The sequence below is a fragment of the Acanthaster planci genome, linkage group LG17 (assembly GCF_054643075.1).
Source record: "Acanthaster planci isolate LZ-2023a linkage group LG17, COTS_SCS, whole genome shotgun sequence".
In the NCBI taxonomy this organism is placed as follows: domain Eukaryota; kingdom Metazoa; phylum Echinodermata; class Asteroidea; order Valvatida; family Acanthasteridae; genus Acanthaster; species Acanthaster planci.
The window spans coordinates 12,052,488-12,078,934 of record NC_141793.1 but is presented as its reverse complement, the minus strand read 5'-3'; the positions used below and the strand labels follow the sequence as shown (position 1 = coordinate 12,078,934).

Here is a 26,447-nt window from a genome sequence, read left to right as displayed (position 1 = left end):
CGTGATGTCATTCAAGGCAGAACAGGAATGTCTCACATAGCCTTGTGTATATTAATGTATCACACTTTTCTAAACTTTCTATTGAAAAGGTTCCACTTTATTCTTGGATTTCATGTTGACCAAGTTTTTCTTCAACACATTGGCGGGAGACTGAGATCAGGAGTGCCTACATCAAAATAGCGCCCTTTCGATCCATTGATGAAAGTAAAGTTTCCAAGATATTGATAAAAATTATCACCGTTGTTTCACTTCAAATGAAAATAAGTGTATCGATCTTGTTTGTATTGTTTTAACATATACAGTAATTTGCATGAAAGTAAGTTGGACTGAATGAGCCTCAAGCTGGACCAAGAGAGGGCGCAATTTTCTTAGCAACAGAGGCTCCTTTGGTAGGAACTGAACTTCGTTGGTTCACGAACGACTATAAAATGCACGCGCTACAGTCGCATCGCAACAGAACAAAAACAAAAAATGAATACTCCCGACCAACATGGCTTTTTTCAACAGATGGAGGGGTGCTTCTACTCGAGGCGGTAACCATTCCATGTTTTCTTCAACTGCCAAAGCCAACCGTTTTAGCCACGATGCCTGGATGGCACCAGGAAGGAAATTTAACACCTAACGCAGGAACCACCGCAAACTTCGCAGCGAGCGGTTGGCTCGTGGATCTGCACGGGGGCCGTTCAACTTCTCAAACAACACAGCTGTACACATGTTGTAAATGGGTCATGATGGAATCACTATCCACACCGCTGGCTTACAAAAACACTTAAAGTCCGGTTACAATGACGTGGGCGTAAATATTAGCTTGGGGGGGAGGCTGATAGCTTTACCAAGATGTCTTTCGTCCTCGGCAGGGCCATTGCTCAGGTTGACTTTTTTCTCCTCTCCAAAATTCCGGCGGATTGGATTTGGACAGGGCAGCCGCTGCACAACGACCGAAGGTCTGTTCAAATATAGACAGATTCCCGCGAGATCACGCGCGATGTGCTTATTCAGCACGCACTATCGTTGACCAACTCGATCACGTCTGTTGAAATGATGAAGAGAGAACACAAAAAAGATCCCGAGCGTGCTGGTTTCCATCTCGGGTTAGAATAACACGATCACAGCTGAAGTTAGTCTTGGGGAACGGAGGGTATCCGCAGAGCGTATCTTTTGATGACCCAGTTGGCGGACTCTTGACAATTTCTGCCAGGGTGTTTTGTTAAGATGGTTATTGCTGGCTACTCCCGGGAGCTTTTCAGTTTGTATTTTTACCGACGGCCCAGTGGGAAAATTGAACCGCAAGCTGTATAATAAAAAAAAACCCAGTTTTTCCCACCCGATTGTTTGCATCTGTTTGGAGGACAAGGAGAAGATATACAGCTAATTTTCGAGATGGGATATTTCCCAAGTTGAGGCTTCGATTCTTCGAGGACCTTATCACTTCAAATACCACTCGATGTCTCTCACATACGACGCTAATATAGGAGTTATTTCGTTCCTTTGACAGATGATAACCAGCTCTCAAATCACTCAAGACTCATGTACTCACCAACGCTATATAACAAACGGCACTTCATCTTGATTAATCCTGCTCATCGGGCCAAGAAAGTGTTCACGTGACTAGTGATCAGTTCCAGATATACGGCTCCTATTTCAGAGTGGTTTTCACTCTTTTTGAGTGTATTTATGAGGGACTCACACTTTTTGAGAGTGAGTTTTTTTTTTCACTCTTTTGCATTTAGCCAGTGCAGCCCGGTACTTTTGTCAGACAGTCTGTGAAGCACAAGGCTCTTACCGTCTCGGCTCAAAGTAATGGAAAGTACTCAGAAACTCACACTCCCGCGATCTCTTAGAGACCTGCAGATGCCTCCAAAAAAGAGGCAAATCTACGGGCGAAAACAAAAGCCGAGCTTTCAGGAAGGGCCGTGGTCAATAATTGAGCCAAAACAATTCGTCAACACAGAAAAACTGTGCATTCACTTTGAAGCTTTTACGCACGACTTCGTATCCCGGGAACCCCGTTTCTCAAATTAAAAGGTTAAACCGTGAAAGGAAAGAACTTGCCACCTGTGTTGACGCAGCTTTCTCCGCTGGGCCAAATTGAAGAAACGATGGAGTAATTTTTCCCTCTTTTCCCTTTGATTAATTGCAAAGAGGTAAATATGGCAGAACATTATCGCGTGTCTCCGAACCTGGCAAGGGAACCAAATCGAAAGTAGAAGGTTCAAACAGGTTATGTAAACACTGAACAGTGTCAGAGTGAGGGGAAACTACAAGTGGGGAAGAGCTCCGTAGAATTTTTGGTAAACGTTGGCACACGGTCAATGATTGTGAAAAGCTAAATTTGCAGCACATCACGTGCAACCATGAAAAGAGTCGAGAAAAAAGGGGGAGGGGGGAAAGAGATCAGCAGAAAAGACGAAAAGTAGAATGAGAATCATCCCCTTCCGCCTTCATTGCGCAAGGAGGGCGCTTTGACCGTGGAAAATCCCGCTATAAAAATCCTCACGACGCCTCTATATTACGTGCAGCACAGCTCCATTTTAGAGTTCACGCACAAACTAGGTTAATTATGTCAACACACTGCCTCCAACACAATGTTAGAGTTGCTGGGAACATAGAGCTATATAGGAAGACGGCTCTGTGTTTGGACTGAGCGATAATTTTGTAGCTATATGGTACAACACTGCCACAGCGCCTATACGTCTATCAGCGTCGTTTTATCAAGCCCCCTCAAATGAGGACTTCAGGAATTCGGGATTTCGCTCGCTTGATACATGCAGTCACATAATTTGTTCCTGACCCAAATCCCCATTTTTACAACGTGTGAGTTACCATTATTTACTTGGCTGAAACACTCTCTGTGGAGAAGCTTCATTTTGCCAAGGCACGGGTTGCCGTAAATATTTTTCAGTGCAGGCCTGAGGAATTAGCCGTGCCAGCTAATTTCGTCTGCGCCACACAAGTGACACAAAACACCACCTGCATTCGTTGCCCCCACTCAACGTATACAGCATAGATTAAATTCGGGTTTCAAGTTGTTGCTCCTTTTTTTTTCAATCCGCCAGAAAGACAACAATGATAAAATCCCCCGTGGCCGGTTTTTAATTAGCTCGACGTCGACACAAACAGATTTTTTTCTCCCTCGGCCACATGGTTTCCTACTTGGCGCAGAGGAACCGGTTCGTTGCACGTCACTGCCGGGCCACGGAACACAGCGTTGTGGTTCACAGGCAAGAAGCCGGCCCGCCGTCCTTCTAGACAAGAATAAATCGGCTTTCAAGGTTACCAGAACAAAACTGGAGCAGTTATATTAAAAACAGAACCAGCGTGTCAAAACAAAATCCTGCAAACACAGTCGTAAATTTTCACTCCGAATATTCCTTTTTAATCGTTCAAACATCTAGGATTGACTTCAGATATGACCAGAACTCCAAGCCACGTGTCCGGTCAACTGTAGTGTTAAAATAATCCAGCTGATTACACATAGGTCTACACAATAAGGCCAGTCATTCCAGCCACGTGTTAAACCAACTCTTCCTGTATCAGTTTTCCACATCCATTTTTTGTGATTTGTCTTTTAGAGAGTAGAATTAAAATATTAAACATAATTCTTCAAAATTGGTTTTTATTATGAATAGCACGGTGTATTATTTGCACAAATGGCGGTGACAAACGCGAGCGTGAAACAAGCTATGGAGATATTTACAATCCTCATTTGAAACTCTTGGAATCCGCGATTAGTGCTTTTCAACAGTTTGGTTGGACTAAAAACCCGAAAATGAAGATATCTGGAGTTTTACTGTTGGCCAATTTTTCCCGCAGTTTTTTTCTGTCACGTGAGGGCGCTTGAATCCCGTGGTGCAAACTGCGATACAAAACGACGGTGGAAGTCAAATTACAAAACCCGGCAAAAACGTTTCACGAAATCCCGCCGTGCATTTAGGGCCAGTTCGTAAATGATCACGCGGTAAGTGAAAATGCGTCCAACGTCGGCGAAGGCATGTGCGGATACGGAACCCGACCTAGCCAGACGAGTCACGAGTCGCCAGAGCCACTGTCAGTCACAGGCCTTTGCCTTTGCCCGGCAGCAGTCAGAAGGCACCCATCAACCTTTCATCCGCATAATGCCTACCTTGAACATCATGCCAAACATAAACAAAACAGAATCAGTCTGCTCTTTCTAATGCAAACGAAAACTGGAGAACAGGGGGAAATGACCTTGTTGAGACTCGTTTCATTTGATCCCCCTTTTTTCTTTACAGTGGAGTGTTTATGCTCACTTTCGCGATGAGAATGAATCGCCCTTATACTTGACGTTTTCTTAACAATCATCATTATATTGTTCAGAAAACGTCGGCATGACTCTTAGTGATAATTTTTGTCAGGGGAAGACGCGTGAACCGTGAACGCTTCGTGCCCAACTCTCTACATGGCGAATCTCGTTCGTCCTGGGCCCCGTAAACAGCCATGTTTTGTCACTTCTCATAGTGATCTGGCTGTGACAACAGCATGGCCGGCAACAGCCAGCTGATCATTGGCTGCACCCAATCTGTTGTCAAGAGCTAGGTCTAGGTCTTCACTCCACTGAAAGTACGTGGAGACGCGCAGACCTAGCCGTAGCTCTGGAAGGCCCGTTTCGGACACGGCCTCAGTCACGCTAGATATCACCGCCTCTTGTCCCAACCTTCGTCACGAGCCACCAACGATTCAATCGTCTGCTCAACCTTGCCCTTCAAGTCCCGAAGCTCCCCCTTCGCACGTAGCCCGAGTCCCCGAACAAAGTCCGTCTAGAGTCCTAATGGCTAAATATTTCCCACCTGCGCAGGTCTGATCACTCCACCTACTCCTCTCAAGACTTGAGACCGCTTCATGGTTTACTTTTTTAAATAAGATGGTCCTTTTTAAGTCACCCGCTGCATCCTCTGTCAATCTCGTCAAATTCACAACATTAATGCCTGTTTTCTAATTCATTTGTAAATTAAAGTGTAAAAAACCCAAACTTTTCAAGCATGACCCGGGGCAAGTATTCATTCTTGATTATGCAAAACAAGTACATTCTACGGTAATGTGCTAAAAGCCAGCAAATCAAGCACACACTTACCGCCATTTTGGTCTACGGGCAAGCGACCCAGACAAGACTTCTCCCACTGTTCCTTAGCAAAGCGCCAAACTCTGGCAAGACGGTGATGCTGTTAATAATTATCACAAGTGAGAATTCCGACACGGACTGGGTGTCCACCCTCGACTACAGAACGCACAGCTTTGTGACGAGCAGACGGTTACAACACACAATGCAGGCGCGAGAGTCGGTGTCAGGGGACTTCACCACGTTGAATGGGAGACTCCTCCTCCGCCAAGCCAACAACGGAACAGCGGGCTTTCGCTCATGAACCGCGTTGCCCGGAAACAGTTCACACAAGAAGAAAAAAAAGGCGCTATTTCCAGTTGTCGTCAACAGCTATTCTTTACACTGCTAATTTTAAGTCTACGCACTGCAACCTGGGCTTGTAATTGCCCGCCAATTAGTCTTGCTAGATCAATCTCACTGAAGCCCAATAGGGCCATACCCAATCCAGTCTTCCAGACACTTACAGTAGTCCGCAATCCGCAGCGAGACCAATTACCGTTTCCGGCGAGTTTCTGATGTCGTCACAGAAGTGGCGCTGAACATCCAACCGGCTGAAATGTAAAACATTCGCCAGGTGATTGACTTTTACTCTCTTTTTCTACAGAGAAAGTTTCATACTTTCGCTGACTTTTTTTTTTTTTAAGTGGACCGAATTTACACAGGTCATTCAAAGAGCAAGTTTTCCGCATAAAATTTGAAGTCACAGGCTGCTCTGCTGTTGCGCGGGAGATTTATGGTCCATCAGTCTCTCCTGAACAAACAAAATTTGGCTCGTCCATGGCTGGGAACATACAACAGCCGCAGCCAAATCCACAGTTCAAAAGTTGTGATTTCAAACTCAAAGAATTGAAACCAGTAGAATTACCATATGCAAATAAGTCCGAGATATTTTACCTAGTGCGTATTTAACGGTGACCTAATCTTTTGTGGCGGCAAAAGATGAATGTGACAAAGAGTCACGAGACAACTTCAAACTCTTGCAGAGTCACGTGACAACTTCACACTCTTCCTAGTAGCAGCACAGCCAACACGATGTCACGGGCGTTTAGAAAACGGCCTTTCATATACACCAAATCGTGGCTTGCACAGGACGCGTCGACACTTCGTACAGAGCTGAATTTTAAAGAGAAGGTGTATGCGATAGGCCGAACACCCTACACTAACCACAAGCTCAAGGTACTGTAGACATTCTGACCTAAAGGGGGCGCTATTCGTGACATTTTCCTTTTAATCAAGCTGCAAGACTTGACAATTTCCTGCAATGGCGACTTCGCTCCCGCAATTCCGACTGTAATAGAGATTTAATGCACAGACTCTAAGCGCACAGGAAGCCGGCAGACAAAACCCATCAGACATGGTGGGGGGTGTATTCCCACCACAATAAAGCCCGATTCCAAGGAAAAACACCCTTTTACGGTCCCACGGACTGCGAGCGAACGGCAAGCCGAGTGAAACAAATAAAAAGTGGATGGAGCGCGCGGGAATAAAGATCGGCATTTATTGACATAAGATCCCCAGAGGACCTACCTCGCCCATGTCCAAGGTTATCCGGTCTTCCAACTCATTAGTTTTTTACTGCGCTAACCCGGATCTTTTATTAGATATCAAATCGACAGAAGCCAGCCAGCCGAGCAAGGATAGATCCGCGGTTATGTTTTTGTTGGTTTCTGTCTCTCTCTTGTCTCGGCGCTCATTTTAAGATTCCATTAAATGTTTAATCTCGCTCGATGCCTTGTCTGACCTACAGACTACTTTTTGGTTCATCTCCGGGTCCAATGATGAGAGATGCGCTTTTCCCCTCGATCGATTGCTCCCTAATGCGAAGAAAGATTCCTCTGATCCAAGAATTTCCCCCTCATGCATGAGGCTTGTATAAAAAAACCGTGTTCTCCTTTTTGAAACGACCTTTTTTCCTCGAGATGACTACACGAAAGATGCTGGGCTGTATCCGCACTGCCTTGATCGAGGTTAATATCAAAGATGGCCGACAAGACAAACATGATGGTAACAGCGGGCCGCGCACAGCGTGTCGTGGCTTAAAGGGGAAATGTACCGGTGACGCTCATTCGAGGAAATGCTCCCCTTTTCTTCATCTCTTTTCTCGTATAGGAGACGCTCCTTTGTGATGTCAGTAAGACCTGCCATTTTGAAGGGACACTTCAACCCTCAATATGGTTGCCAAAATGTGCTCAGGCAAGCTTCAGGGTTTTCATCAGAGAACACCTCCCCCTAAAGCGTACCCACCGTGAGCTGGACATTAAATTAAAAGGCATTTCAAATATTTACAAACGCATCTCAGTAAAATATTATAGAATAACATTTTTTGGTCAACACTTAGCCCGTACACCACTCTCAGGAGAATCTCTAAACAAGCAATTCTCACCGTCTCTTGCTCACATCAATTTTGTAATATTCATTGTCTTTGAGGAGTCAGGTTATAGCTCAGTGGTTCTTTCCTCGCCTTCCACCTCTGCTGTCCGGGTTCGTTTCCTGGCTTGGTTCACACGTGGGTTGGGTTTTTAGTCCCTACCTGATTCTTTGGGTTTTACCCAAAATATTCCTCTGGGTTTTCCTCCCACTTCTAAAAGTGTAACTGCTTCTCATTGTCTCCTCTCTACACGTTTCTTTAGGCTTGCGAGCTACAGTGACTGAGGCGCTTTTGTGGAATCCTTGGTGACGTTACCAAAAAATTAAATAATAATAATTGAACACATTACTTTTTCAGTTTGTTTTCATGCTTTTGTCTCTACTCACAGACATTCTATCTACACCCTATTTGTCAATTCGTATGTTGCTAGCTAAATCTACTAATGAATCAACCCATTCATCAGCCAGTCTTTGGAATTTTTGCTCACAAATTCCTAAATAATTCCTTTAATAGACTTACTGACTAAGCCTTCACCGGAAGGGCCGCAATAGCGGTGAGGCTGTCTCGCGCCTGCGCTTTTGTCATGTTAGCAACACGCTCCCAACTAGGACACTATCCCGCCAAACGGCTGACAGGTAAATGGAACAGCCGAATTCTCCGGTTTGTCATTTTTGACGAGGAAAAGAAGGCTGGGCTATTTTTTTCACATCTCGCACCAATTGGTCGATATCTAACGGTGCAGCGACGCGTCACCCGCGCGCGCAACAACCGGACGAATTAAGATTGTGCCACGGCAGACCGGCTGTCAAAACAGCGCGGCCTCACTGTAATCCGGACTCCAAAAACTATATCACGCACAGAGCTTTTGCTCTCAGCTGAGGACAGGCCAAGATGGCTTGAAGAGCCTGATCGAAGCGTGTCCTAATTTGTGGGGATAGCTTTGGACGGTCTGTCATAAATCATGCCAGCATTTAATGATCACCATCGCAGCTACGAACAACAAATCTGACGGACGAGGCTTGCCTGCAGTTGGTATTTCCTCGTGCGGGCTTTGCGGCCCGACCCAATCTCCGGTTCGCGATTTGTAACATCGACACAAGCGATCGACTCAAATTTCCCTTCCATCCTGCAAAATATCCGCATGAAACGTTCGTGGAATCGGTTTTTCTTTACACGTACATCTGTCATCGTTAAAATGCTGGATTTCGCGTAATTCGAAAGAAATGGTCTTCTCATGTTCTACATCCATCACAGAAAGTCTCAGATCAAGAGGTTTAAGGCCAAACGAATCTGCAATCACATTTCCAATCGTCACGTCCAAGTATTTTGCTCGTCCCCATCCCAGAACGCTGGAATTAGCTAACCCTTTTCATAAATTGCAAAGGACTGTGGGTGGCTTGTACGCATAAATTTAGCCAATGAGGGCTCAGAGAAATTACGTCATGCAAGAAAAGCAAGTTACTCGGGAATACATGGACTAGGTTACCAAGCTTAGATGTCACGCGTGTTCATGGCTCGTGATTGGTTTCCAGCCGATGTTTTCTTTGCACACAAATTGGCCAGGCAGTATTTGTAGCTTAGCAAAAGATTAGGTCATCATCCCCTTACATCAGATACAACATTGTCAAATACATTACCGACCCCATCGAAGAGCACATAATCTTAAGCAAGGCAGACTTTCTCAAACACTTTTGATCAAAAGGGTTACCAATGGGCGCCCTATCACTGCTTCGTATTTGACATTTTAGCAAACAACTTTTTTTCTGTAACGTCTCGTTATATCGTTACAAATTGAAAGAGATAAGTACAGAATTCAAATTCCCTTGAAAGCTCTTCACGACAGCCGAACATCAACCTCCTCGGAAAGTTGATCTCCTTTTTCCCGAATACCGAATCAACTATCCCTCCAAGGGTTTAACCAATCATTCATTCCGGTAATAAGAACCGGATAAGCTGCATTTATCCGGTCGGATCAAATTTCGAGGTCAACTCTTGAAAGACTATTTTTACGCCTTGCCTCTGATCTTTCCTGAACACATCAGATCAGCGCCAATCCAAATCATTTTCGAACTGGATTTTGGCCTGTGCTTAAACGTCTCCCGCGTGGAACAGGCGTGCGCCGAACGCGTCGGATAAAAGTAAACTAATCAGCGGTCATGTTAAGCATAGTCAATTCTACTTTTCCAGATAAAAACACCACGTGAGAAAACCACCTGCTCATCGACAGCGCTCTATCCCCTTCTAAGTACACAGGCTAAGGCGGTGAATACTTAGAGTAAATTTACTCTCAAAGTAAAACATCGTACCTTGGCGCCGCTATATGTATTTCTGCTGCCAAACCCCTGGGCATTTTCCTCCATCAAAATTTACTCTCTGGCGAAAAGTATTGACGTGTGGAATTAAAATCACGTTCTGTGAAATTACCGGATCCAAAAATTGGGCCAAAGAATCTGTAACTGTAGCCTGTTCGTATGGGGAATCGGTTGATGGGTTTGGAGGCTTAAATGATGCTGTCTTGTCGATATCCGTTAATCTGGATTTAAAGGAGCACGTAGCGAGTTCCGGAATGGTTCCCACCATTGATTTTAGCAGATGAAAATCACTGTTGGCCTTTTAGCACGTCGCAAGGTTTTGGGCCCGAATTCAACCTTTGGACGGTTTCTGCTTAAGGGAAATCCATTTAATGAGAGCGGGGAGGTTACTGAAATACATTTTTGAGAGGGGGAGCGAAAAGGCAGAACAAAAAAAGCATTAGAAACATCGTCCCACATTAACAAGGCAATGAACGAAGAGTTCGTCCGGGGGCTTTAAACGAATTTACAAGTGAAGTTATGGTGGGATTATCTCTCATAATATTTCAAGGGCGAAAAAATTAATTTAAAGAACACATATGGGTTCTCGATTTGAAACGTATGGAATTTCAATTTCACAACCATGGCTTCATCCTTATTCCTATTATTTATGTTTTGGCGCCAAAGAATACAGTTATCACTACGTTATGAGTTCAGCTTCGCAGACGCGACGCCTCGGTTCCGAAGAAGGGGCATTTGGACTGCGGTTGCACAACCTTGTCTCCATGAGCTGGTTGCGCTTTCCTTCACTCTGGAATGGCCCCCTCCCTAATATAGAGGGACCAGTAGCTAGCTGCAGTTTAACGTATGAATATTTAAATTGTTGTCAGGCCAATAGCAATGCTTGAACGTGAATTACGTTCTAGCAGTCGGGCAAATAATACGCAAGAAGCTCTATTTGTTCGTCTTCCGTACGCGTTGATCACAGTGTGGCAATTTATTTTTTTCATTGAATACCATCGATAAATCATTTCACGGCAATTTCTTTCAAATCAGAAGTTATTTTGTTAGATTTTAGATAAACAACAATTTATGGTGAAATTATTTTCGGTAACGAAGAAAAAAGGTGAAATACCAGCTCCTGCTTGATTCTTGCATTGAACAAAAAAATCCCTGTCCCATTATTTCGTCGGGAGATGGCCTATCGTTCTCCAACCAAGGGGCAAAAGTGCATTTTTCTCTTTCGCTTGGCCGACAGAGTTAGCATTGGGAATCGATCGCCTAGACGACTGGTCGTCCGTCTAAATATAACAGCCGCCTTCTCAATTGGATCGGACGAAAGCAACGACAAAACCGGGTTTATAAGGTCGGGAAAATGTTCAGGTTGGAGTGAGTTAGACACCATCAGATACGGGGGGAGATGTTTCAATTTGAAAAACAGCAATGTTCGGCACTGTAAAAAAAAAATAGCACAGACATGCCTTGCCGATCTGGGTACAGTCTCGTAATTTCAGATGGTCGTGTCCTAGAAAATTGTATCCAAGGCGCATCCCCTTTTATAATACTTTTACACTAATGTAAGACCTGCGCATTGTCAGACCAAAGGCTGCACGGGTGTTGTTGAGAGGCATAGATTTTGCTGAACAGAAAGTACATCAGAAGTGAAATATTACAGATATACAGGGCACACAATTAAGGCAAACTGGAACAAATCGAATCTGGACTTGACAATCATTATCTTCAAGCACTCCAGTTCGCGTGCATGTGTATTATATTGGACGGCCCGAGGCAGGAATAACACAGCATCCTCTCACAAACACAAAACTGAGGATAATTCCTGAAGAAGCCAGGCATTGCACCTTCCTTCCAGAGAAAAAGAGGCCTCGTCAAGAGCACACAACTTAATGATGCTGTCACCACACCACCCCGTTGGTTATTTCAGTCCCCGATTTGTGTCAACAGAGACGGGCTCGCGAGACCCGCCGATTCGTTGCGAGCATCTCGTAGCGGCGCTCCTCCTTGTCCTTAATCTGATCATGAAAATTTGACAAGAAAACACTCGCTTCCTCTTGCAAGCGACACCCGTACATTAATTTGATTTCGGCTCGACCTTTGGACAAGATCTACCTCCGTGGTTGAGTGAAAAGTGCATTAGACTAATGTATAAAGTCACACTTCTCAGCCGTTTTAACATCGGGCTTTTTCCCCTTTGCTTCATGATATGCGCCTGTTGCCCGTGTGGTTGTCAACGCTCTTGACGTGACTCGGCATGATTTTGATTTCCTTGTATTGTCAGAAGATCGCTGTTCAGAACATTTAACTCAGCTTTCACGTGAGCCATCAGTGCTCTGTATTGCTATTGCTCCAAAGAAATCGCATTCTGTTCTCCCTCCCTGACGTATTTGCGAAAACCCCGGGATCCCATCACGTGTAATGACGGACCAATCATGAAATTTGGACATTTCTCTAGCCAGGTTAAGCACATGCACGTCACTGTAAGCTCTCGAGGACTGGCGAAAAAAAACATCTGAGTTCTTGCGTGGTCGAGGCACGGACGTATATAAAAAAAACCTGGACTTGCAACGCCTTTGTATGAAAAAGAAGCCAACCAGCGGCCATTTTACCGAGCCGAATACAAAGGCGTGGGTTGGATCCCTACTATTGACGTCAGGAAGAACAAAGGCGGGCATTACCAGGAAAGCTTTGTATTCGGCTCGGTAAAATGGCTGCGAGTGGATTCAATGACTCTATAAGCTGATTAAGGGCATTGCGAGTCCAGATTTTATTATACACGTCCGTGGGTCGAGGGCACAAAAGAATGAATCATGATGTCGCGGCGAGCCTATTTTGAAGAGGTGTTTTGACTACTTGTGATCAGTAATGTGCATTAATGGTTTCTGTTACTCAGAGAGCTATTAAAGCGCTTCATTTATTTAAGACTGTTTTAAGTAGCAAAGCAACATGCTGTTTGCAAGTTTGGAATGGACCAGATTACACTGATATTTTCATGCCTCACATAGTAAGACTTTCACCAACAGAGGGCGCGCTACAGGTCATTACAGCGCGTGGATGTGAATCCAGTCGTTTGTCGCAGTTTCACACTTTCCCCAAGAATCCTCTGCTCTCAAAGCAGCTCCCATTCTCAATACAATGTAACCAATCTACACGCGAGCACGTCGACTTCAGCGTCTGCCCGACAGCAACCCCGGGTTATTTGCTGCCCTTTATCACGACCCGTGCAGTCCGTCGCTCATCCAAAATAAATCTTGCTCCGTGTCTACGTTTTCGTGATTACGTCTTTACTCGGGCACAGCCGGCTGGCTCCATATGGGTGACTTCAAATTCACTGCTTTAAGAGAGCTATCGCAATAATTTAAAATCACAGGGAAAAAATGAACAAGTAATTGCCGGCTATCCAAAATCTAAGACAAACATACAAAGCTATGAGGAAAGTGCATACCAGGCTAGCTCATCTTTCTGAAAAGGTTCACATTTTACAGTATGACTGACCAAGCACTGGCATAACACCGCTGTTGGTACAATTTGAGAGTCAAGCGTTTCCATGACAGACAAAATATCCAGCTTTACGACACTTGTCCGTCAAGAGGATGCCCATACCTCTGCTACGAGTTATCTTTCAATCGACGAATGCTGCTATCCCTGTCCAATGTCTTCGCAGGGTCAAGGGAATAAATAAGAGTTGCGCGCTGCACGTTGCCTCTGTCATTTTTTTTTCGCTCTTTGCGCATCCAGCTGCGCATAAATCCAAAGATCATTAACCGCGGAAGAAGGGGCTACTTTCACTTTTTTCATCTGGGTTTAGATTCTGAACAAGAAAATTTCCCACGTGGAACCCGACTGTTTTTAATCTCAACTCTTTCGGCGTTTTTCAATCATTTTTTCCCATCTAAGTATGGCTCATTCGCTGTTCTTCCTCCCCTCATGATTATTTCAACATCTCTCTCATGGCCTCGGGAAAGCTCACTGCCTCTCTTCTCATACCTAGAGGCCTTGTTCCCAGTTTACCGTTTGTGACTTTTCCCTACTTTTCTTTTTCTTCCGATATCATTTCTGTAAGTAGCCTCTCCTCTTTTCGAGGAGCAAATCCGTGCCGGTCCCCCCCTCCGTTTGTGAGAGTTATTCTCTCCTGTAATTCCCCACTGTACACGACTATCCTTCCGCTCAGGGGTCTCACTCATTGTTGGAGCAAGGAACTGTCCGAAAGCTCGCGAACAGACAGGATGTACATTGTGCCTAACAATGGGATTATGAGGACGGCGTTCGTCTTTCACGAGAGGTTTTAGTGGTCGGCATGACGTCGGCTCATCGAGGAACAAGGTTAAAATACGCAAGCACGACCACCCATAAACACAACCAACATCGTGGAGTATACTGGGGTTCCTTGACAAGACACGTTCATTTGCAAAACCCCTTGAAACTCGTTCGGTAATCAAGCGGTGAGAATACCAGTCTTGTACTGCATGTCCTGTTCAAAGCATACAGCTACAAACCTGCCGTGAGAGGAATAGGAACTCGGTGGTCACTTCGGACAATAAACAACAATTAAAGCACAATCGCCGTATTAAACATTCTCAAAAAAGTTACCAAAAAATCAACACATTTCAAGCTTATTTTTATGGCATCTTAACCTTAGCGATGGCGGAGTTATAACTTTACAGTTTCAAACACCTTTGTTATGGAAGAAGTGGGTGAGACACACACTAAACGCATTAAATAGTTGGGCACACATTATCCTTTTCTACCCATGTGACTAAATATAAACAATACCACCACGTGTGGACCGCCTTGGCCACGGTGATCGCATATATTCCTACGGGCAGCTTCAACCACGTGCAAGCGCACGTGCGAACGCTGCATGCTTGACTAGTTTATTTTGAACAGGTAGATTACCATCACAGCACTATGCATCATTACCATCACAACACATCATAGGTCCAGCACGATCGTGACATCACAGGAAAAAAGGCTATACGTGTACGTGATCCACGGTCCATGTGCATTGTGCGGGAAACATGGTGCGGTTTTCTCTGCTGGGTTTCATTGGAGTTACATTCAAATTTCAATGGAGACTGCGAAACTACTGCTCCTTTTGACTGTAACACAGACTAACTCCTTACCGGTTTCGAGTTAATTTCTCCAAAACTCCGGGTAGGTTTTTTCTCTTCACCGGAGAACTCGCGAGATCGTGAAATCGCCTGCGGGGAAGGCGCGCACGCGCGCTTTACCGGGTGAGGAGCACGCGCAGTCTACGGCTGACAGGCAGGTCTCCGGGGTGATATTAACGGTGGAAGGTTACAAGGGTCAGTTACTGGGTACGCCGACACACAGTCTCGCGCCTCGGCCCGTCTTTGGCGACGGGGAGCAATCATGGGGCTTTGTCACACCGCATTTGGCCATAGGTGGAATGATTTGGCTGGGGGCTGCGGAAAGAGGATGCCGCGCCGATGCGATGATTATCGCAAGGATGAAAAAAAGAGAGAGAAAAAAGAACGACAACTCAGATGGAGGGAAGAATGGGTAGAGAAGTAACAGATGAAATTGTTGGGAGAGAAATTGGGGGGGGGTCGGGCTAGAAATGCAGGATTGAATTTGACACTTTGCTTGGTAACACCTGGGATATTGACCCCGTGACTTCCTTAAGGAAGTCCTTTTTTAAACACATTTTTTGGGATGTAGTTTTTGTGAACCATTGCATGTCGAGCTGTTCAAACACGCTGTTATTCAATTATAAATTTACCAAGGTAACTCATCTGTTGCTCGGCTGCATAATCGAGGAATTCAGTGTCATCGGGCTACGGGTCAGGCTTGCACTTTTCTGCCAGTTCGGCTGGCGTGCTTGGTTAACCCTGTCCCCAATTACGCACGACAAGACGGGGTATCGTTTTTCTTAATCATCAATACCTGGAACAGTTCGGGCGTCCGCGATTTCTTCCAAACTCCTCAATATCCGGCGGCGTCGAGGTGCGTCCGTGTACGTGCGAGAAGATGCCGGGCCACCTCTCTTGTTATTGGATTTAGGTGTCGCCTGCGGCGCGAGGGCGCTGTTTCATTCAATTAAGAGCGGTGTATCGAGCCCGCGGAATGCATGCGGGCTGCGATGTCCACCCAAATCGATGCCGCTTAAATATGACTCCAGATTCGATACCCACAAAATATCATCATTTAGAAATAGGACACCTATTGGGAAATACCTTCACATTTGCAAAAGAAAACAGTGTTTGCAAATACACGCAAAAGTTATTTTATTGAATAAAGGGCCGTTTCTACCCACCAGGGTGACGAAAACAAATTTTTCTATTTTGATAACTTGGCCCACAATCAGTCGGACCATTACCAGTGTCTCAAACCAGAAATGGAGGAGATAAAGATCATTGATTTGGTGCGTTGGAAGAAAGCACAATTCAATTTGTACTAGAAATACGCAGTGGGGCAATTTTTTTTTGGGGGGGGGGCTCGTCTCAAAAGCGCTCGCCGCGAGACGGAATAAGTCGGATTCGATTGGAAAAACAATTTTGTGGAAATATTTTACATGTCAAGATAAAAATATAATGGGGGGAGATTCGCCACTGCAGTCTTCCTTTCCCTTTTGACCGAAAGTGCCTTCTAGTTTACACAATGTACCCGTGGCAATACAGCTCTTCGCAAAATGATCCAATTACCAACAAACCTTGAAAACAGTCCCGACCCGGTTTTAATCGTGCCTGCTAAGACGCTGTATGTAATTCAAACCGTTACGAGATTCAAACCGCTCCCAGAGAAACCTCAGGCGGCTGAAAGAACGCACAGAGTTGGAAGGCTCAAGAAGTTAATAATGGATTGATTTGATTTTACAGTTGAAAGGGTTGGACAATAGCACACAGATTTTACCTGTAATGACCATTAGTTACGGGTGGGAAAAACCGAACAAAGACCACCTGTGTTAGGATTCAACAGTTCCCTCTGTCTTGCTTCTGCATCTTTGATAATCACGGACTCTCGATCCATTCTAAGAGTTGGCAGGGGAGGTTGATGGAGGTTACTGGAGGAGAATTGTAACAGTGGTCACGATATCGCCGTCCTTGGTTGCGTCTTACCTGTTGGCAATTGTTTACGGTTATAGTTCGTCGTGTTTGGACGGCCACAATGGGAGCATTGTGCCTGCTCAGGACATGATTGCCAGCTGATCACTGACAAAGGATTACCGACCGCTCACAGAGGTTCAGAGGTCTCATCACCAACGTTATCAATAAGAACAGGACACTGAATCCCCCGGCACCTCCTCTGTAAGTAAGAGCTTGATTCCATGTTGACCAAAAGACCAAGGACGCGCCCACGTAGCCTCTATTCAAGACCGTCTTGAGTTGTATCTCGACAGGACCAAAAATCTCCAGGACCAGCAAATCCAGATATCCAACTTCTTTCATGTTTTACCAGTCGCAGTTTTGTAGGTCTTATCACTCATTGTTCCGAAGTCTAATAAATCAAAGGGAAGCACATTTTCCGTGGTGAATGCGCAGTATGTATCACTATAGACCTCTATCACGGGGCAGCCATCTTGCTTTTAAACTATTCAAAGCAATGTAACCAAACTGAAGAGATCGACTGAGAAATAATAGTCTGTTCCCTTTGATTAATATGTGAAGACGTATTACTTTTGTCAATGGGCTACATGGAAAGCGACAAACATGGCTGCATCATTATAAAGGTCTAGGAGCTTCGAGCTGGACCAAGACACTGGCGCAATTTTCTTTGCAACGGAGGCTCCTTTGGTGTGAACTAAACTTTCGCCGGTTATGAAATGCACACGTTACGGTCGCATCACTACCAACAAAGTGAACGCTCCCAACATATATGGCTCTTTTCAACCAACCGACGGGGTGGGTGCTTCTGCTCGAGGCAAATACCGTACAGCTGTTGCTCTGAACGTTGGTAGGAATCGAGAGGACGATCCAGATTCCTAATGGCTCTTTCTGTTATCCATCCCTAATGCCTCCTTCACCGTATACATTAGAGGAATGAATGAGGAATTTGCTCAGCAGTTGTCCAGGTAACATCCAGCCTGGGGAATAATCTACGCTCAGATTTCTCCTGAATTCTGTTGGAGAAACGGACGTACAAGGAGACGGAGAACTGAGGTCGTTGGTTAGCACGGAGACAGACGCCTAGCATGGAGACTAGTGTTCGGTTAAGTTGTGCAACGCTAAACTCGTGCTCGAGGTCTACGTGCGCAGTCAATTCGACAACTAACTCTTCTAATCAATTCAGGGCAATTGCTTTGTCTAGTTGGCTATGCAGAGGCGGGAAAGGAGGGGTACAACGGCACAGGTCTATGGCCTGGAACACAAAAGGTCCTCGGCACTTGTACTTTGATACTATCTGTCGTATATTTTCACGCGCAGGAAAATGGGAAAACCTAATTGGCACGTTCCGCTTGTACATTTATAGTTTTTATTCTTTTAGTGTGCCCGTAGCGAAAATATTGTTCGAAATGGGTCACACGATTTCTCAATATTTACTACTTTATCGAGATCAAACTGGATCTCACACTATATGTAAAAATGAATTTCTCTGTTGAAAAGTAATGCATGGTAAGTGGAATAAGTTAAACCACAGAGCAAGGAACAAATGGTTAAACTTACACTATAGGGCCTTAACCAGTGTTTACCCTGAATCAAACCATTAACACAAGCCACAGAGCAAGGAAAAGATGGTTAAACTTACACTAAAGGGCCTTAACCAGTGTTTACCCGGAATCAAACCATTAACACAAGCCACAGAGCAAGGAAAAGATGGTTAAACTTACACTAAAGGCCCTTAACCAGTGTTTACCCTGAATCAAACCATTAACACAAGCCACAGAGCAAGGAAAAGATGGTTAAACTTACACTAAAGGGCCTTAACCAGTGTTTACCCTGAATCAAACCATTAACACAAGCCACAGAGCAAGGAAAAGATGGTTAAACTTACACTAAAGGGCCTTAACCAGTGTTTACCCTGAATCAAACCATTAACACAAGCCATAGAGCAAGGAAAAGATGCACAAGCAAACACAATCCGATTTTTCCAGTGTATTCACAAACACAAGCCAGTGGTTTGACAGCAGACATGAGTCTGAGCGGACTTCGAAGCAAGTGCACATTAATTTCTCACCCGTCTACTCTGGTTATATTTTATTTCTGATCGAATTAATGTCCAGCTACGATCAATGTTGTGTGTGGAATCCCTGCACGATATCACAGCAGCCTGAGCTCCCAGTGAGGACGACGGACTCGAGAGGAAAGATCAATGAGTCGGTTCGGTATTTCAAAATAGCAAAAATCATTCGGGAACAAAGCTCGCGCGCCATGTCCGTGTGGCCGGGGCCAGCACAGTGAGCCATGCGCAGCAGACCTCGAATGCGCTTCCGAATGACCGTGGACGCGTGTTCAATGTGGGCATGCGCTGTTGGAATATCGAACTGGCTCAAGTTGGGTCATTTGAGGAAAATGCCATGCGTCTATTTCGCCAAAGGGAAACATTTCTATGGCTCGCATTCACGAAACAATTTACAGGAAAATAATAGAACAATACACGCCTATATATAGGCTACATGTAATTCAAAAAGCTTTAAATATGGAATAAAAAGAAAAAGAATATCGTGGTTACTGTCTGTTATCTTCAGGAAGATTCGATTCTTCTTAAACTAGACCTCTCTGTGAGCCTACAGGGTGAAGACCACTAATTCAAGTGAGAATTCGCATTAAAAGTGCCCCCACAGTATTTTTTGAAAAAAGAGATTGTTTGGCCCCAAAATGGTGAGATTGTGTAAATCGCTGCCAAGATGAACTCCCTGGGTCTTTGAGCTTTCATATGAGAGTAGAATAGCTAAAAAAAAACGGTTGAAATATGGCCTTAAGTGCCCGAGAAAGTTGAGGTTTGCCACTTAAAAATGGCTGCACTCGGACTTCGGAAAAATAACTTTTCGGGTGGTGATTTTGTTTTGTGGGAATAATTAAAAATGTAATTGGTTAACCCACGAAAAAAATTGAAAAGAAATTGAAAGATTAGGGACTAGACAATAATTTTATTTGTGTTTCTGAAATCTCATTGATGTTGGTGTGCATGCTATTGGGCCCTGAACAGTGCTGATTTTACACTGTTTTCAATGGGGCTTGAATTAGTGGACTGTACCCTATACGCCCCAAATAAAACCATTCTATGCAGGATCACGATGGATGTCGTGATCGATTCCGATTGGTCGTTTTCAAATGTAAATCAAAGCAAAGTATCAAAAACGGGGACATGGACTGAACGTTTAGCATAAATCGCTATCCGGGTTCACCGCTCCAAAATAAATCGCACCCACTAATGCATTTTGGGGGTTATTAGCGGTACCTTGCCTCTTTTTAAATTTTATGTGATGCCACCACGGGAATGGCTGTCGACAGAGAGGACGTGCGTGAGTGTGCATTCAATAACACTCCAAGTATCGACACGGAGCAGCAGGTACGAGCTATTTAGTGCGCGGGGGTAAGGCGGCAAGAATCCCGGCCGGTTAAGTGCGTCGTTAAGGTTTTGTGGGAATATCACTGATCGCCGTTCAATATATCGGGGGTATATTTACTATTCACTATGGAACTGGCGGATAACAAAACCTGGACCTTGTGTCCATAAGCAAGAGCAATTTCGTCAATTGTTTCTTTAACGCAAGAGTTTAATGCAACCTGAATTCAATGTTGAACATTGACAATTTGTTAGTTACAATAGTATACATGTAGGGCTACTCCTTCAGGGTCCGAAAAAAAATACCGGCCAGGTCAGGTGACTTACAGGCTTTGCCAGCATGGCAACGGGTACACCCGTTTGAGTCCAGCTGCATGTAACAATTCATTAGTTGGCAAGGCCACTGAAAAAGATGAGCACATATTTATCCCTTGAGAGTTTGTCATAAGTTACCATTTTAAGGTCGTGTACCCCACCCACCCCTCCATCGTGCCATGACATACACGTGTAAGTGGAGCGTACGCTCTTGAATACCATCGAGCGTACACGTCATGCTCCAGTAAAGGAGTCGACAGGGTTTATGAGTACTGGAAAACAGCGAGAAAACGACAAACAGAAAATTCGGAAAGACATCAACATTCCACCAACACATTGTGACGAGATACATGGATAAGATCGCCAAGGATTCTTATTCCTCCATGATAAAGCACACAACCGGAATAGTTCTTGCCCTGGCTGGCAAAGCAATCCAATAGGTGTTTTGAGCGGGGCCGGGGTCCAGTTTAGTCAGGCTCGCTCCATTAAATTAGCAGCAATCACCACCCAGACGGATGATTTAGTCAGAGCCGAACCACAGATCCAATCCGCACTGCGGACCGTTCTCTCAAGCTCCCCTGTATCTTTCGCTCAATGTACGTCCACTCCACGCCCTCAATAATATAATTTACTTGCCTGCAGAGACACACAACAAACAAACAGCCCAATCTTGAAGCTCGACACCTCTCGGCTGAACCGATATCATTCACCCCTTCCCCCATTTCAATCATTTTGCGCTCCTTCAAGACAACTTTTCAGACAAGTCTACTTCATCATGCCGTTGTGTTTGATGAATCACGATTCCACTTGCCTGCGACATTATATTTCCAGCCAATCGCGAAAATTGGTTCCCACTGCCACAAATATCAAATCTACCCGTCGCTTACGATTCTCCCTCGGCTGACGAAATCGATACTCTTTCTCAAATAATTGGAATAGTTTGTGACTTAGGTCCTTTCCCTTAAATTGAAGAAATAAGGTAAATGGGAAGGAAAGGGGCATTTGCTGGAGTAACTAAGGCACAAACAAACTGCCAAGAAGACAACAATGTTCGCAAAGAAGCTGCGTTCAAGTTTCCCTGATGGAGTGGGGGGGGCGCTCCGTGAACAAACGATACCCAGGTCGGGCATTGAACTGACAAGTGTTCGAACCAGCGAGTTCGTTCAACTAGTTCGTCACAACGGCTAACCACTTCGTCTAATAGATTTATTTTTCTTGACAGCTTTCCCTTTTCAAGTTCCCGGTATTTCGAGAGGAGCTAGACGCCGGCTGCTCACCCTCTCTACCCTCTCTCTGCCGAGTGACATCGACGAGGTAAATCCAATAAAACGCCCTAGTACGGAATGGACGGGACTTGACCTGTTTTCACCTCACACCGTGCAAGGAAAGATCAATCCGCTGGGAGAAGAGATATCTTGACAGACCCCTGGTCCTGCTGGAAATTTGCACTGTACGGCACTCGTGGAGAGCAACGCTGAATACCGTCTAACTCTTTGATCAATCCCGAGACAAGCCTCGTTTGATGAGTACCTCCAAGCGGGCTGTGTGCAGTTGCCCAGGGGACGACAAACGCGACACGTGATACCCCTTTGCATTTTCAGGTCGGTGGGTAGTTTGAGAAACGAGATTTGTGGTATGTTTTCACGGGTGTTCCATCGCCAGATGGCACGCAAAATCCGACTTCGTCATGAGGGAAGCGTGTATGAGACCAGGACTTCTTTATACAGCGTACCAAGCAGCAAAGTGCGTGGAACTACGAGAAATAACTGCAAAAGGGCCAAATATTTTTCTTCAAGATGTCATCAGCACGGTGTGATGTACCGTCTCTCTAAATGGGAAGCCGCAGAAGAGCAACACACAACAATGTGGCAGAGATATTCATGGGCAGAATTTTCTGAATTTCACAGCCTAATACCACGACACCACTCGCGAAGACACATTAAATCACCACCCTTCAACAGTGTTCGTTCACAGCTCGCCGTCCGAGTCGCGATCATTCCAACCCCATGATACACAGCATCCACTAATAATGGGAAGCAAACGTATATGCGGGGAACCAAAACTTATACGCGCAGAAGAGGCGAAGCTCCCTTTTAATTGAGCGAGACCTCGCACACGTATGGAATAATCCGATAAGACGCCTTAACTGCGGTGGCACCGCACTCACACGCACATGCTTCAGCTTGACGCGCGCGTGCGTTTGACAAATCACGACACCTTATTGGTCGAAGAGGCATGTAACGCGCGCGTACCACCTGTCCACGAGCATTGTGCCACTGCAGTAATGGCTTCTAATTCTGGTGGTCGAATTACACTATACTCATTCCCACTGCACTTCACGTTTTGCAATTGGTTCCTTGCTGTGTTCAAGGAACCATTACCGAGTACCAGCGCCAAGGGGTCTGTTATTGGCCTCCGTCATAATCATGCTTTTCCGAAATCGATACGTCGAGGAAATCGTTTAAGCCTCTCCCAGGCCCAACGCACGATGTGAGTTAACAATGTGACAAACAAGAGCGCCAGATCGCAATTAACGAGCGCACTCGCCCTTTCTACCCTCCCCCGCGACGAGAAAAATGTACCCGGAGGTGGCATATCCCCCTTGACGAGGACTATCTTTCAAAGAGACGGGCAGGCATAAGAGACTTCCACCGGTCAGGTTCATGATGGATGGCCCGTCTTGTACGGTAATTGATCGCCTGTAGGTGCTGCTAATGACTTTATCATCGGGAACATCGACCATAATCTCGAGCCGAGTGTAACGAGCTCATACGGGGAAACACCACTGGAAACGGAAAACATTCGTTTCATTCACGACTTTAAAAGTCGAAAGATAGTAACATCACGTGAAAAGCTGGTGGATCGTTCACTTCAGCATAGTGCGTTTACACCGATCCACATGAATTGTCACTCTAACTGGCTCCCTCCACTGCGCTGGGCAAAATTGCTGACAGCAATTCCAGAGCTGTTCGTATATCAAACCACGATCTACGCCAAGCTGCTGAAGCCATTACAATGTCATTTTATCTCTGTCTGATCCAGATGATATAAGCCCCTTTGATAAATGCCAGACGACATTATCATTCCGTGGAGGTAGAAATGATCACACGAGGCCGCTAAGCACTGTAAGTTGGAGCATAAGAGAGAGAGGGGGGGGGCTTTTCTCATCAAAAATAGGCTCACAGACCGAAATGCCGCATGAAGATTTGCTTTGACGACAATTCTCAGTAAAAGCCAACAGACTTATCAGTAATATCTCAAATAACAACGACATGGTATGAACCCACGGTTACACAAACTCAAAGCTCTAGCTGATGGGGTGAAGCGCCCACTAGAGGGCGCTTCAGCCTGTATTTTCGAGACCCCACACGTTCACAGACATATAAACGCATAGACCGCCAGTCTTTTTCAAAAGTACATGTATGGGCCATAGATGTCTTCCGATATCTATGGTATGGAAAAACATTGGGCGAAACGATCGATGGCAGCGCGTTCAGTGCGCATTACGCTCAACGAACTTACATTGCCTGCATTTGTTTAAATGTGCTCCCAAAATACGTTCACTTTTTTTGCTCTTCAGCATAGCTATCTCTTATTTTAAAATGTTGCAAACGCATCGTTTTAATCGACATAGGCCAGATTAAGTAAATAGAGGATTGTTTTCATAATCGAAAAACGGCTTAATGGAATTTGGGGGCTGGAATTCTTCAACTGTGCGTAAATTCCCTGTGCTGAGGAGTGAATTTGCCCAAAGTTTTGATTTTAGTCGGGCGCCGCGCAGATCACAGAATGCTCCCGTAGTTTTGAAAAGCTTCTGGTGGTCTATGCGTTTATATGTCTGTATTCGTTGTATGAGTTTTAGACAAACCACGCGTGTAGAGACTTATTAACTTGAAACAGACTTGAGCGCGGTAACTTTGGGGATCGTAGGCGCACGCGCCTGGCTCGTTCGACTCCCCATCTCTCCCTCTTCACATCCTACAAATATTTAGGCAGGGATGACCCCCGGGAAGTGAGGCTTTCATTGCACTGGATTGAAAACAAGAATATCCCAGAGTGAGGCTTTCATTGCACTGGATTGAAAACAAGAATATCCCAGAGTGAGGCTTTCATTGCACCGGATTGAAAACAAGAATATCCCAGAGTGAGGCTTTCATTGCACTGGATTGAAAATAAGAATATCCCAGAGTGAGGCAGGCGCTTGGGGGTACCATAGAGCCAATCTGCGTCTCCCCCCCCCCAAAAAGAGACAGACCTGCAAAAGCTATACCTGCACGCATCACGCTCACATGCATATGCACCAAACTATAACAGTAATCAAGACGGATATAAGGACGGTAATATTCCCCTCCCCGCCCCTTATTGAATTAAATTTTCATTTTCTTGAGAGCACCAATTAAGAAACACAATATGACTAGTCTCTGCACCGGCGTCCCAGTTGCTGTATTCGCATGATATGCCGCCCCATCCCTCGGTAGCGATCACGCCACATCGTGCCCAAAGGTGTGCAGACACCGTCGCGCGAAATTAAAAAGCCACCCCGATTCGGGACGCCGGTGCCATGAGGAATTAATTCAAGATGGGCAGCACTCGATAAGGGCAAAATTAATCGCAGTGGTAATGATTCCCACTTGTGCGTCAAGCAGACACTGTGGACGATCAGCTATAAGACAAAGAGGCTGTCAAGCGTCGTTTCTCTGCCCTTTTTTCCGCTGGAGATAGAGAAATGATATGATCGGGTTGACGGGATGACGCTCATAATTGCAAGTCTCGACTGGTCAACAAACTAGCAGAATGTCCCCTCCGTCCATCCTCCACAGGTCGATCGATAGCCCAAATGTACACCTTCCCACCAGTTTCTCAATTTTCGAAAGCGTCAGGCGATCCCTCCTCATGTGCTTTGCTGCAGGAGCAACACTCTATGGATACGTCCCGAAGTCCCGGCTGCGGATTATACAGATGTACACGTCTGTGGAAAGCAGCCGTTCGTCGAGATCTACCATAGGCGCACGTGTTATTGCCGCCCACAGCCGCAGCTGCAGCCGGTCAACTTTTGAGACCTGGCTTCATTTCTCCTATAGCAGCATGTACACATCTGACAGTGGCAGATATGAGAACTCCCGTGGAAAGCTGGTTTTAGATTTACTTTCCAGACCTTGGGATGCGAGCTCATTTACTTAACGACCTTTAGAGTCCATGCTTCATCGAAGACAGAAAACATGTGCCCCTTCATTTCGTCCACCCACGTCCCATGTCCCCCCCCCCGCTTCTTGTATCATCACCCGATCCCCTGCTCGAACCCTGTCCTTCCAGGTTCTATCCCTATAATACCCCGACCAAGGGATCCAGTAAATAAGACTGCCCAGCGGATCCCCTTAAGCCTTTTGTTTAGATTACCATTATGTAGCTATCGTCCACGGGGGGCTCATTAACAGCTTAAGTGTACACAGCCCCGTCCCTGATCCCGCCGAGTCGGTTTACAATGGTCAGCCAAGGGTGTAAAACAGTTCTCAAAAAACAAACAGAATACACATCGGAGCAACCGATATTCCTGAGAAAAGGAAGGGATCTAGCAGTTACTGGTCAACGCGGGCCAGCGGAGTAAGCCTACTTTTTAAAATGAATGGAGATGGCTGTTTCAAGCAAGCACAGAGTACGAAAGATACTTTTCACTTATCGCCGATCAAGTCCAAACAAATCCTTTCAACAAACATCTTGAGAGGAACCCACGCACTTGCAGCTCCCCGCTCCCGGAAAAAAATCGCGACTGGAAATCCGTGGCGCACATTACTTGTTCAAACTGTTTTTTTTAATCCCGGGCCGAAAACTACTATCCAACGAAACCCTGCCAAGATCTTTCTCCGAAATTCAA

The 26,447-nt window shown here is 45.3% G+C and overlaps 1 protein-coding gene across 3 annotated transcripts in view; it reads right to left on the bottom strand.

Annotated features, from left to right (window-relative positions):
- LOC110973366 (corticotropin-releasing hormone receptor 1-like) overlaps window positions 1-26,447 on the bottom strand; it is a 74,936-nt gene that overhangs the window by 38,202 nt on the left and 10,287 nt on the right. The window contains exon 1 of one of the 3 annotated variants that reach the window (XM_022224139.2): window positions 5,093-6,367. The exons of the other annotated variants lie outside the window; for them this stretch is intronic. Within the exon in view, the coding sequence (XP_022079831.1) occupies window positions 5,093-5,098 (6 nt within the window). The 5' untranslated portion in view covers window positions 5,099-6,367. Of the gene's footprint in view, window positions 1-5,092; window positions 6,368-26,447 lie in introns of those variants that run through there. 3 annotated transcript variants of the gene reach the window in all.